Source organism: Scyliorhinus canicula, chromosome 21 (genome assembly GCF_902713615.1).
Source record: "Scyliorhinus canicula chromosome 21, sScyCan1.1, whole genome shotgun sequence".
Taxonomy (NCBI): domain Eukaryota; kingdom Metazoa; phylum Chordata; class Chondrichthyes; order Carcharhiniformes; family Scyliorhinidae; genus Scyliorhinus; species Scyliorhinus canicula.
Window position 1 is genome coordinate 5076236 of NC_052166.1, and position 14468 is coordinate 5090703.

At 50.7% G+C, this 14468-nt stretch overlaps 1 protein-coding gene across 4 annotated transcripts in view; it reads right to left on the reverse strand.

The window, feature by feature from the left end:
- The window catches only part of slc35a2 (solute carrier family 35 member 2), a 45255-nt gene extending 31038 nt beyond the window's left edge, over positions 1 to 14217 (reverse strand). The window contains exon 1 of one of the 4 annotated variants that reach the window (XM_038782038.1): positions 11944 to 11965. Coding sequence is in view for 3 of the 4 variants with exons in the window: in XM_038782035.1 (XP_038637963.1) it covers positions 14017 to 14083 (67 nt within the window). In the remaining variant the exon portion in view is untranslated. Of the gene's footprint in view, positions 1 to 11943; positions 11966 to 13856; positions 13954 to 14016 lie in introns of those variants that run through there. The other 3 variants (XM_038782036.1, XM_038782037.1, XM_038782035.1) reach the window with 3 other exon arrangements.
- Positions 14218 to 14468: the final 251 nt, after the last annotated feature.

Sequence of the window (14468 nt, forward strand, 5' to 3'; positions counted from 1 at the left end):
CGACAGCTGGCGAATGGTTTAGAAAAATTTTCCCGCCCCGAATGTCTGGTACAGTATGTGGATGACCTACTACTGCAGACAGACACAAAGGCAGAGCACATAACGCTTCTGGCCGAGCTCCTGGAACTTTTAACCTCAATTGGATGTAAAGTTAACCCCAGAAAGGCCCAGATATTGGAAAATAAAGTGATGTATTTGGGTACAGTCATCACGCACGGCAAACGCGAGATCGAGTTCAAAAGTATTGATTCGATTGTCAAATTGCCCCTTCCCCAGAATGTTTCAGCCCTCCGGTCGTTCTTAGGACTGGTTGGGTACTGTCGGAACCATATCGATGGATTCGCGACAAAGGCAGCCCCACTCTCAGACCTCCTTAAGAAAGGAGTCCCTTGGGAATGGCTTCCGCAGCATACAGAGGCTGTGGAAGAGTTAAAGAGAGCCCTTAGCGCAGCACCCGCGCTACAAGTCCCAGACCAACTCTCCCCCTATGCAATAGAGGTAGCGAGCACAGATCTGACCCTCTCGGCCGTGTTACTTCAGGAACGGCACGAGCAGCTACGACCCGTGGCTTATGCCTCCTGACTTTTAGACCCAGTAGAACAAGGATTCTCAGCCTGCGAGAGGCACCTCCTAGCAGTTTTCTGGGCAGTTCAATACTTTTCCTACATTACCGGACTCAACCCCATCACCATTTTGACCGAGCACACCCCCACACAGTTACTCCTAGACGGTCGACTGAAGGACGGTTCAGTTAGCCAGATTAGGGCAGCTAGGTGGACATTACTTTTACAAGGACGGGACATTACGGTAAAACGGACCCGGACACACACATTTTTAGCCGACAACCTCCAATATCCAGGACAGCCCCATGAATGTGAAATTGTAGCACCCCTACACAACACAGGACCCTTCATAGCGAAGACACCCCCCAGGAAGATAGGGAACCCAAGACAAAGCCCCCAACACACAGACACGTGTGGCCCACTGAAGATATACGTGGACGGTTCATCCACGGTTTTAGATGGTGAGCGTATCACTGGATGCGGCATCTATGTCGAGGACGTGCAGGGTCGCGCACTCGAAGAAATAGCTTTAAAATTGCCAGGTCACTTAGGCGCGCAGGCAGCAGAGCTCGCGGCCATAGCTTACATAGTGGACCACCCCGATTCTTTCCCCAGCCCGGCGGACATATATTCGGACAGTCTATATGTCTGTAATAGTTTGACAGATTTTCTACCCCTGTGGAGGACACGAGGTTTTGTCTCCGCAGACGGGAAACCCCTTCCATCAGCCCCTTTACTCCGCCACATCCTAGACAAAGCGAAGGATAGGACCTTTGGCATTATAAAAGTTAGAAGCCACCATAGATCATCCCCCCCTGGAAATGTAAAAGCCGACGCACTGGCAAAAGCAGGTTCCAGGCGAGGACACCTTTGGACACCCCCAGCTAGCGCACCAGCTAGCGCCCCTGTGAGTGCAGTTCAAGTCTCACAGACAGACATTAAGGATTTAGCAGAGGCACAGAAGCAAGATGAAGATCTCAGGGAGATTTTTAAAGAAACTTTTGTGCCCCAGTATGATAAGTTCCGACACGCTCTGACCACACGAGGGTGTGATCATCAAGGACCAGCTTTATGTGGTCCCGCAGCAGGACAGAAATCAAATGATTGCCTTGTTCCATGACGGACACGGACATCAAGGGATCGACCCGACCACGAGGCACCTCAGGCAACTCTGTTGGTGGCCTAACTTAAGGACCGATGTAACCCATTACATTGAGAATTGCCTTATTTGCGCCCAGAATAACCCGGAGAGGTATTCCAAAAAGGCACAGCTTCGGCATACTCGACCAGTTAATGGCCCCTGGACAAACCTCCAGATCGACTTTATAGGTCCATTGCCCCCTTGTAGGAATGGCTATAAATACGTGCTGGTTGTAATTGATACCTTTACCAAATGGGTAGAGGCATTCCCCTCACGAACGAATACAGCTAAGACAGCTGCAAAGATCCTGACCCACCACATCTTCACGAGATGGGGTTTACCCAGAAGTATAGATTCGGACCAGGGATCTCACTTCACAGGACGTGTCATGAAGAACGTCCTGACCATATTCGGCATTAAACAAAATTTTCACATTGCGTATCATCCACAGTCCAGCGGGATTGTAGAGCGCATGAATCGGACCCTAAAATCGACCCTTAGAAAAATGGTTCAAGAGAACAATTCTACATGGGATTCAGTGCTCCCATTTGCACTAATGTTTATCCGCAACACGGTTTCCACATCTACAGGATTCACCCCACAGACACTCATGACCGGACTCCCTATGAAAGGTACAGAATTCCTTTTAGGACTGGACATGACTAGTCCCGAAGTGACAGCCCTCACGCACGAGAAAGCTGTTAAAGATCTAGTTGAGACATGAGGTCTGCACAGATCGCAGCCGCAGTTCAACTAGGAAAACGACGCAGACAAAGCACAGCTTGCTTTAATAAGAACGTACACCCCACAGAATTCCAGGTTGGGCAACAGGTAATGCTATCTGTGTATAACCCCAGCAGTTTTTTGGCACCAAAATTTTCAGGCCCATATTCAATTTCGGACAAAATTAGCCCCTCAGTTTACAGGATAAAATACCCCAATGGAAAGACTGCGTGGTTCCATATTAACCAACTGAAGGCATATGGAACACAGTCTAACCACGCACACCATGTCCTGCTAGACGCAGCAGAACATCTCGCCCCGCCCACTAGACACGTTTCCACCATCCCCCTCACAGACCAGTTCATCATCGGACTCGCCCACGACTCCGCCCACTGACCACGCCCCGAAACGCCCACAGCAGAGACAGCGATACTGACACTGACTTTGAGGACAGCCACAGCACACAACCCTACAGCCCCCACTGTAGTGACTATGACCCCGACTCCAGTGACCCCATGGAGGTCACCTATGTTAAAAATCCAGACCCACCACCCGACCCCGACAATGCCCATTTAAGTTTGGACCCCACACTTTGGCACAGGGACAATTCATACAGACTTGTCCGTAACGATGAAAGTGACCCCCGGTCACATAACTCCAAAATTGCATGCCTGATCCACACAAGGGCGTGGGATCCGGGAGAGCAGGACGACACGGTGTCTGACTCCCGATACGGCAACCCCTTTGTGACCCTGTTCACAGAGACAGAGGAAAAGTGAGGTGTCCAGATGATGTTAAATAGGAACCGCTTGAGGGAAGCGATGTCCTTTCTGATGGAACCTGCACGTATGTTTTGTTTGTTAGTTTATGTTTGTTTGATTGTTGATATATTAAGGGTTTGATTGCTGATCTTTTCAGCTGCAAAGATTGTGACCAGCTCACCTTATGGCTAAAATGTCTGAAGCCCAGCTCAACTTTTCACAAGGAGCATCTTGGCTCCTCCGTTGTTTTTCAGGTGCCCCTCTATTCGGTGAATAGAGGCTGCAAACCCACGGTTAACACATTCTTGCCCGTTCATTCCAGGTTACTCAGGCAGTGGAGAAACGGCACTGAGGACCCGCCCTGTCTGAGAACCCACTTTGGTCAGCCAAGCTCGGGTACGGCACAGCACGCCTTACCCGGGGATTCCATCCAAATCTTACCAGTAGCGGCTCATACGCAACCCATTCCACCTTTTAGTTTCAAAAATTTGTTTCATTTTTCGTTAGGCAGCCCTTAGGCCGCCATCCCACATGCTATTTACATCCAGGAACATTCGGATGGTAAATTGGCAAAGCCTGCGAGACGGCTCGCAGGAGGAACGTTGTTAGGTGTATTCTGTTCCTAAATTCGCTTTTGAAAAAAAAAATGAGGGGAGTCACAGGGTGTGACTTGGCCAGTCATTTAATGGGTCAATTGGAATGAGAGGACAGATACACTAGCAAGTACGGATATTAAACTGTGTATTGACAGATACTGTGCTTGATCCCATAGCTTTCGAAGAGTCGAAAGAGGGTTCACGGCAAGGATCGGCCATACAGAAGGAAGAGGACAAAGAGAACGAAGAGGAGACCATGATGGAAGCCTACCTACTACTGTTAAATGTTGTATTTGTATATGTGGAAGCAAGTCACGTTTCCCCCACAACCCCCGCCGTCAATGTTTCCCTCACACCAACTTCCCCGTGCTCAGCTCTGATCAGCGAAGTTCAGACCTGGTGCACAAAATTTATGACATGGTACTCAATGTCGTACGTGATTGAATCACTGTTGGTGATTGCAATTCTCTGCGTTATTGTACAGACCCTCAGGTTGAGGAAATGGAAAAGGAGAGCCTCCCGTTCCTGCCCCTCAACCGTTTACGGAGTTCGATCCCCTATTTTTCGGTTTCACCAATCCCCCTTGCCCCTTGATGAATAAAGCAATATGTTAATAAAGACACTAATGTATTATATTGTTCTGAACTCGACTGCCGAGTCAGAAAGTGATATGTAATGTGGTGTGAATGGATAAGGTTTTTAGACTGTAATAAAATGTTCAAAGATAAGGATAGTAGTTGTGATAGGTAGAGGTTCCCGGTTATTGGTAATGCATGTCCCCTTTGACATAGCGCCAAGTAGGAATGTCAGGTAAAATTTTTCTTGCCATAGATAAAGACAGAGTAGACGCCCAGGAACTTGCTAAGGTCAGGGAACCCAAAGAGGGCACCCAAAGGCACTCGAAGAAACATAGAACATAGAACAGTACAGCACAGAACAGGCCTTTCGGCCCTCGATGTTGTGCCGAGCAATGATCACCCTACTTAAACCCACGTAACCAGTATACCCATAACCCAACAATCCCCCCATTAACCTTACACTACGGGCAATTTATCATGGCCAATCCACCTAACCCGCACATCTTTGGACTGTGGGAGGAAACCGGAGCACCCGGAGGAAACCCACGCACACACGAGGAGGACGTGCAGACTCCACACAGACAGTGACCCAGCCGGGAATCGAACCTGGGACCCTGGAGCTGTGAAGCATTGATGCTAACCACCATGCTACCGTGAGGCCCCAAACGTGCATAGGTGATCCTTCACAATTTCTTGTGAGGATCACAAGGAGGGAATATAGCCATCTAAGATGGACACTGGGCTACAAAATGGAGAACTGCTAAGGCTGCAGGGAAAAACAGTCTTAGCAAGGACAAGCAGTTTGCAGAAGACTAATTAGCATTCTGCACGTACAGAAACCAGTTTTGGCCAGGTGCAGAGTTTCAGTCAAAGGTGTAAATGGCAACAAGATCTACATAGTAATGAGGTGATCCAGATCCAGACCCCGCACAATAGAAACATTTAAGTATCAATGGATACTTTTGAGTAGACGCCCAGACAGAACGGCACCACAGTATCCAACACAGAACCATAGGGACCACCCCACCCATCGAGGAACGACCCTCAGATTGGGGGGTTTAGAAGATATCGATTGGGAAAGGCCCAATCGATACATGGCAAGTAAAAGGCACGGACTTCTAAGACCTATAAAAGTAGACCCCGCACATGGTTCGGTCTGCTTTGGCTCCGGCTCTGACTGCTGTTTTGTCGCTCCGGCTCCGCTTTGCTGATACATCGCATCCTGACTCCAGTTCCATCACCAGCCGTTGAGCCATCAGCCATCGAACTGTAAGTGCCAATACAACGATCGCTACGTGATCCAGACCTTGCTAGATCCTGACAACTTTAAGTACCTGAGAGTTGCAGACCAAGAACGGGACGAAGGCCTTGTTCCCTGACCTTGCCTGTTCCTGTCAAGATAAGTATTTAGCTGTTTAGTATTAGAAGTTAGTCTCTTTAGCGTATGCATGTGTATTTATTATATTTGTCATAATAAATATCAATCGTTTGGACTTACTAATCGGTGTACAGATTTATTACTTTGAACCTGACCTTGATATACTTGTGAGGTGTCTAAATACGGCACCTGGCGACTCCTGAGCACAATTACATACACAGAGCCATAGTAGTGTTAAGCACACGGCCTTTAAACGGAGGCGTGTTAATACACTCCAGTAAAACGATCAACACAGCAAAAACAACATGCTTGCGGGAAATAATCAGAAAGGAAAGAGAAAATGCTGGAAAATCTCAGCAGGTCTGGCAGCATCTGCAGAGAAAAGAGCTAACGTTTCGAGTCCGATGACTCTTTGTCAAAGCTACCTGTGGCCCTGGCGCTGTGAAGCCACTGCGCCATCCACTTGTGCTACTGTGCTGCCCATTTTCATCCCATTTTAACTGTCTTTTACCATTTTCTTGTCTTAATTAATACAGTAGTCCCCCGTTATATCGCGCTCCGCAATACCGCGGTTCGCGATATACGGCAGGGGGGCTTATGGACCCCAACTGTCAGCTTCCCTCTCCGGATCAAAGTGAGCCGGCCGCTGAAATTGACACTGCCGGCTGATTGGAGAGAGATTCAGTGAGAGAGGAGCAGCGTTCCTGGTAAGTTTCTGTGGGTTTCCTGATATGAACTAAGGGAACTAGGTGGTGGGTTATGCAGATTCTATTCATATAGTTTCAAGGACCAGGAGAAATTGATGCTGTCAGTTTATTATAGCAATCAAACCTGCAGCCACTGCTGCATATTGGCTCTGCAACTTTTTTTTTGGACCGGAAGCATTGGATAAAACCTTCGATCAGAGTTCTGATAAGAACTTACTTTAGTTGACTGCAGAATTATTACATTATGCTACCATAAGTTAAATATAAGTTAAAGTAAGAAAGTAGCACTTCTAAATTTATTTAAAAATCTATGCATGCGCTTCCCATTGTGAGTCTATGGGGGGGGGGGGGGGGGGGGGCGGGGGGAGAGATCAGACCCCCGTAGAGTCACTTGTGGATTCTGGACGTTCTCCCCGTGTGTGCGTGGGTTTCCTCCGGGTGCTCCGGTTTCCTCCCACAGTCCAAAGATGTGCAGGTTAGGTGGATTGGCCATGCTAAACTGCCCTTAGTGTTGGGTGGGGTTACTGGGTTATGGGGATAGGGTGGAGGTGTGGATCTTGGGTAGGGTGCTCTGTCCAAGAGCCGGTGCAGACTCGATGGGCCGAATGGCCTCCTTCTGCACTGTATGTTCTAAGACGAAGACTAAGAAAACAAATGGGTCGAGGTGGGGTAGAGCTGATCATCTGAAGTTGTTGAATTCGATGTTGAGACCGGAAGGCTGTAGCGTGCCGAGCCGGAAGATGAGATGTTGTTCCTCCAGTTTGCGTTGAGCTTCACTGGAACATTGCAGCAGGCCAAGAACAGACATGTGGGTATGGGAGCAGGGTCTTGTGTTAAAATGGCAAGCAACAGGAAGGTCAGGGTCCTGAATGCCGCACAGACCGAAGATGCTCAGCAAAGCGATCATCCAGTCTGCGTTTGGTCTCTCCGATATAGAGGAGACTACATTGGGAGCAGCGAATGCAATAGACCAAATTGGAAGAGGTGCAAGTGAAACGCTGCTTTCCCTGGAATGAGTGTTTTGGGCCTGGGATGTTAAGGATGGAAGAGGTAAAGGGGCAGGTGTTACACCTTCTGTGATTGCATGGGGAGGTGCCATGGGTGATGGGAGAGGTACTGGGTATGGTGAAGGAGTGGACTAGATTGTCTCGGAGGGAACGGTCCCTGGGGAATGCTGGCAGAGGGAGTGAAGGGAAGATGTGTTTGGTGGTGGCATCACGCTGGAGTTGGCGAAAATGGCGGAGGATTATGTTTTGCATACGGAGGCTGGTGGGATGAAATGTGAGAACGAGGAGGGCTCTATCCTTGTTCTGAGAGGGAGGGGGCGAGGGTAGTGGCGCGGGAGATGGACCGCACACTGTTGAGGGCCCTGCCCACAACTGTAGGTGGGAAATCGCGGTCGACGAAGAAGGAACACATTTTTCGAAGGACCTTTTTAGAAAGTGGCATCATCGGAACAAATGCGACGGAGGCGAAGGAGCTGAGAGAAAGGGATGGAGTCCTTACAGGGTGTAGGGGGCGAAGACCTGTAGTCCAGGTAGCTGTGGGAGTCAGTGGGCTTGTCGTGGATATTAGTGGATAGTCTATTGCCGGAAATGGAGACAGAAAGATCAAGGAAGGGAAGGGAAGTGTCTGAGATGGACCAGGTGAAAGTGATGGAGGGGTGGAAACTGGGAGCGAAGTTGATGAATTTTTCCAGGTCCGGGTGAGAGCATGACACGGCACCAAAATGTATCGGTAAAGGAGTTGTGGGAGGGGGACCCGAGTAGGCCTGGAACAAGGAATGTTCCACGTACCCCATAAAAAGGCAAGCGTAGCTCGGACCCACGCGGGTACCCATTGCTACACCTTTGATTTGGAGAAAATGGGATGAGTTAAAGGAGAAGTTGTTGAGAGATAGAACGAGTTCAGCCAGGCGGAGGAGTGGTGGTGGATGGGAATTGTCCAGGTCTCTTTTCGAGAAAGCAGCTTTAGATCTGATCGATGACTTAGACAAACTGCACGATTACGTACATGACCGACCAACATTCTTGGTTGAAACAGATCATTGACCGCTAGTAGCGAATTTAAATGTGATGTCACCGAGAATACAAAGGGTGAAACTCCAGAGGTACGATTTCAATCTCATTTCTACTCCAGAAAAACTTACCGTAGTCGCTGAAGGGCTCTCACAGGCTGGGGATATGGTGGCAGAACAACGCATGGATGACGATGTGCGAGTACACGTGAATCCTGTGACGGAAACACTTCCAGTGTCCGGCGCGAAATCAAAACTAAGAAACCAAGAAGGATGAATTGCTACAAAGGGTCATAAAATATCTCAGCGAGGGGTGGCCAAAGGGATCCTGCTCCAAATATCACAACATTCGAGCGGAGCTCAAGTGCAGCCGATGGGTTTTTGCTCCGGCTAAACAGGATTGTCACGGCACGATCTCTAAGATCTGTGGTCCGACATGAGCGGCACTTAGGCGTAGAAAGGGGCAAATGAAGAGCTGGAGACACGGTTTACTGGTCAGGCATCAATCAAGACATTCAGACGATGATAGAAAACTGCACAGCTTGTCAGAAATGTCAGTACGAACGACAAAAAGAACCAACGCAAATGGGCGGAATAATAACGATTCCATGGCAGGAAGTAGGAATGGATCTTTTCTATCTATTAAGGGGCAGCAGGGTAGCATGGTGGTTAGCATAAATGCTTCACAGCTCCAGGGTCCCAGGTTCGATTCCCGGCTGGGTCACTGTCTGTGTGGAGTCTGCACGTCCTCCCCCTGTGTGCGTGGGTTTCCTCCGGGTGCTCCGGTTTCCTCCCACAGTCCAAAGATGTGCGGGTTAGGTGGATTGGCCATGATAAATTGCCCGTAGTGTCCTAATAAAAGTAAGGTTAAGGGGGGGGGGGTTGTTGGGTTACGGGTATAGGGTGGATACGTGGGTTTGAGTAGGGTGATCATGGCTCGGCACAACATTGAGGGCCGAAGGGCCTGTTCTGTGCTGTACTGTTCTATGTTCTATGTTCTATCTGGCAGGGAAAGAATACCCGTTGCCGATCGACTATTTGGGCTGGTTTAGCACGCTGGGCTAAATCGCTGGCTTTGAAAGCAGACCAAGGCAGGCCAGCAGCACGGTTCAATTCCCGTACCAGCCTCCCCGAACAGGCGCTGGAATGTGGCGACTAGGGGCTTTTCACAGTCACTTCATTTGAAGCCTACTTGTGACAATAAGCGATTTTCATTTCATTTGATTTCTCTAACTTTCCGGAAGTGGTATATCCACCCAACTCATCAGCTGGGCGTGTCACCGAACATACCAAGGATATTTTTGCTCTTCACGGCAAACCACAAGTTGTCATGAGCGATAATGGCCCGTGTTTTAGCAATTCCCACAGAGCTATGATTTTCGACACATCGCTCCTCGTCCTCTGTATCCGCAATCCACTGGGACGGTTGTAAAAGGTGGTCACATTGAGAAGCAGCTGCCCAGAAAAGCAACGGACAGTCGGGAAAATTCATTTCTCTCGTTACTTAGCGATGGAGCAGCACCATTGATTAATGGGCTATCACCATCACAATTGTTGATGGATCGGCAACTCAGAACCACCTTACGTTTCATATATATTTCACAGGAACCAAAATCGGAAACGTGAAGGAGCTCACATTTCAAAAAAGGAGGCAGAAGAAATATGGCAGATCTACAAGATGTCTGCAACCATTAGCAAAGAATGACACAGCCAGGGTAGAAGATCCTGATGCAGGTGGATGTTGAGGTATGCAAAGGTAACACAACCAGCGGGTCCGCAGTCTTGCATCGTCGCCACCGATGAAGGGCTAGTTCGACATAGAAACAGGGTAGCCCCGCTGAAGGTTCAGCAACCCCTAGTTTCAGAACCACAGGAGGACGCAGAACGCAATCTCCGGACAACTGAACAAACGCCACCTCAGCACACAGAAACGGAACAAGCTGAAGATGTGCGAATCACAGAAACGCAGCAAGAACCATCTTCAGAGACGGCTGAAAGCAAATCCAACTCACAAAATCAACCAGCGCTCAGAAGGTCGACAAGACACAGAGGAAAGCCACAGATTGAATTTGCGATGGACGTTGAACGTGGGTGGCACGGTATCTCAGTCGTTAACACTGTTGATTCACAGCGCCAGGGTCCCAGGTTCGATTGCAGGCTTGGTTCACTGTCTGCACAGGGTCTGCACATTCTCCCCGTGTCTGCGTGGGTTTCCTTCGGCTGCTCCAGCAAGTCCCAAAAGACGTGCTGATAGAACATACAGTGCAGGAGGAGGCCATTCGGCCCATCGAGTCTTCACCGACCCACTTAAGCCCTCACTTCCACCCTATCCCTGTACCCCAATAACCCCTCCTCTTTTTAGTCACTAAGGGCAATTTATCACGGCCAATCCACCTAACCTGCACATCTTTGGACTGTGGGAGGAAACCGGAGCACCCGGAGGAAACCCACGCACACACGGGGAGAACGTGCAGACTCCGCACAGACAGTGACCCAGCGGGGAATCGAACCTGGGGCCCTGGCGCTGTGAAGCCACAGTGCTATCCAATTGTGCTACCGTGCTGCCCACAATTTACAGTGTCATGGTACCTGGGTGGCACCAGCAATGCAGGGTGCCACCCTGCCCACAGAGCAAGCACGGGGGGGGGGGGGGCCTCCAACACCCGGGAGACTCCAATGGGTGCTGTTGCACCTGGTCCCCATTTGTGGAGACAGCAGTGAACAGCGCTCACCCAAGGTCTGCAAGGCAATTTGAACATTCTGAATTCTCCCTCTGTGTACCCGAACAGGCGCCGGAATGTGGCGACTAGGGGCTTTTCACAGTAACTTCATTGCAGTGTTAATGTAAGCCTACTTCTGACAACAAGATTATTTTTAAAAATCATATCTATTGCATATTGAATTTAAATAATGGATGTAAATATTGTTCATTTCCAAACACCAGGATGTGATGATATGCATAAGCAGTTATGTAAATATGAACAGATATGACCTCCAACCAGCAGGTGGCAGTAAAGAACAACCACGTGGGGCAGCGTGGCGGCACCGTGGTTAGCACCGCTGCCTACGGCGCTGAGGATCCGGGTTCGATCCTGGCTCTGGGTCACTGAATGTGTGGAGTTTGCACATTCTCCGTGTCCCTGCACTGACTGCTTCTTCCCAGTCCCTCTTACAGTTACCCATCTATCTCCAGTCTTTGGTGTAACTACTTCCCTGAAGCTCCTATCTATGACCACCTCTGCCTCCCGAATGATCCGAAGTTCATCCAACTCCAGTACCATAACTCGGTCTTGTAGGAGCTGGAGATGGCTGCACTTCCTGCAGGTAAAATCAGCTGGGACACTAACGGCATCCCTCACCTCAAACATCCTGCAGGAGGAACATTGCACTACCTTCCCTGCCATCCCACTTAATTTCAACCAAGTTCTGGTAAACAAATATAAAACAAATAAAAAATAATAATATAATATAGCACTTACCTGCTCACACCAATGGGTCTTATTATTAGGTTAGAGGAGGAGGGCGGGTGGGAGACACTACACGTGTAGTGTCTCGGGTATCCTCTCTACCAGAATTTATTGGCTAGGAGAAAATCCTTCCCAGAAGTCCGCGGGTCGTACTTCCGGTTCCCGCCTTATATTATCTTTGCTCCCACTGGCACCCCGCCGCTCTCAATGTGTCCCCTCCCGCTCTTTCACTGACTCACTGCCGCTCTCCTCGCGCTCTTTTATCCTGTGTCCCTCTGAACTCCCTCTGCTTTATGGGCTCTCTGTCTCTGAACTCCCGCTGCTTTCTGGGCTCTCTGTCTCTGAACTCCCGCTGCTTTCTGGGCTCTCTGTCTCTGAACTCCCGCTGCTTTATGGGCTCCCTCTGTCTCTGAACTCCCGCCGCTTTATGGGCTCTCTGTCTCTGAACTCCCGCCGCTTTCTGAGCTCTCTGTCTCTGAACTCCCGCTGCTTTATGGGCTCCCTCTGTCTCTGAACTCCCGCCGCTTTATGGGCTCTCTGTCTCTGAACTCCCGCTGCTTTATGGGCTCTCTCTCTGTCTCTGAACTCCCGCCGCTTTCTGGGCTCCCTCTGTGTCTGAACTCCCGCCGCTTTCTGGGCTCTCAGTCTCTGAACTCCCGCTGCTTTATGGGCTCCCTCTGTCTCTGAACTCCCGCCGCTTTCTGGGCTCTCAGTCTCTGAACTCCCGCTGCTTTCTGGGCTCTCTGTCTCTGAACTCCCGCTGCTTTCTGGGCTCTCAGTCTCTGAACTCCCGCTGCTTTCTGGGCTCTCTGTCTCTGAACTCCCGCTGCTTTATGGGCTCCCTCTGTCTCTGAACTCCCGCTGCTTTCTGGGCTCCCTCTGTCTCTGAACTCCCGCTGCTTTCTGGGCTCCCTCTGTCTCTGAACTCCCGCCGCTTTCTGGGCTCTCTGTCTCTGAACTCCCGCCGCTTTCTGGGCTCTCTGTCTCTGAACTCCCGCTGCTTTATGGGCTCCCTCTGTCTCTGAACTCCCGCCGCTTTCTTTGCATCTGCAACAGACATATCATCCAAACTAACCCATCCCTTATGGACACGGGGATCTTAATGTGCATCTCCAATATATATCACCCTCCCCCACCCACTGGGATCTTACTGTGCATCTCCAATATATATCCCCCACCCCTGGGATCTTACTGTGCATCCCCCACTGACATATCATCCAGACTCACCCATCCCTTACTCTGCCACTGGGATCTTACTGTGCATCTCCAATATATATCTCCCCCCACTAGGATCTTACTGTGCATCTCCAAGATATATCACCCCCACCCACTGGGATAGAACATAGAACATACAACAGTACAGCACAGAACAGGCCCTTCGGCCCTCAATGTTGTGCCGAGCCATGATCACCCTACTCAAACCCACGTATCCACCCTATACCCGTAACCCAACAACCCCCCCCCCCCTTAACCTTACTTTTATTAGGACACTACGGGCAATTTAGCATGGCCAATCCACCTAACCCGCACATCTTTGGACTGTGGGAGGAAACCGGAGCACCCGGAGGAAACCCACGCACACAGGGGAGGACGTGCAGACTCCACACAGACAGTGACCCAACCGGGAATCGAACCTGGGACCCTGGAGCTGTGAAGCATTTATGCTAACCACCATGCTACCCTGCTGCCCAAATCCCTTACTTGATCTTACTGTACATCTCCAATTTATATCTCCCCCACCCACTGGGATCTTACTGTGCATCTCCCACTGACATATCATCCAGACTCACCCATCCCTTACTCTGCCACTGGGATCTCACTGTGCAGCACTCACAAACTCGAATTCCCCTACACTGACTGTGGGATCTTACTGTGGATCTTACTGTGCATCTCCCCCCCCCCCCCCCACCCCCAAAATCCCTTACCCTGCCACTGGGATCCTGCTGTGCACCAAGGAGACATCACCAGGGGGGAAGCAGGAAGAGAGTTTGGCCAAAAGTGGTCCCAATGGCCGTAGAGCAGATTGGACTGTCGTGAACCACCCCCCGGCCGCCCCCCCGCCGCCCTTTGACCTCCCATCCTCACCCGTCAGCCGCCGGGTCGCCTGTTCGTCGCCCTCCGTCTCCGCCTTCCCCGCTGAGGTACCTGCCATGCTGGCGGCTGGCAACTTCCTCCTGGCCCGTACCTTCCTTTCCCGTCTCCCTTCCTTCCCTCCTCCCACCTCCGGGAGAGGCGGGAGAGGCGGGCCCACAGGCCCAGGGCCCGACGGGTGGGCGCCTCCCGCAGCGCCACCAGCAGCCGGGAGGACTCGTCTGCAGGCAGCATATCGGCGCCTCCCACAGCGCCACCAGCAGCCGGGAGGACTCGTCTGCAGGCACCGTATCGGCGCCTCCCGCAGCGCCACCAGCAGCCGGGAGGACTCGTCTGCAGGCAGCGCCACCAGCAGGCCGGGAGGACCCGTCTGCAGGCAGCGCCACCAGCAGGCCGGGAGGACTCGTCTGCAGGCAGCGCCACCAGCAGGCCGGGAGGACTCTTCT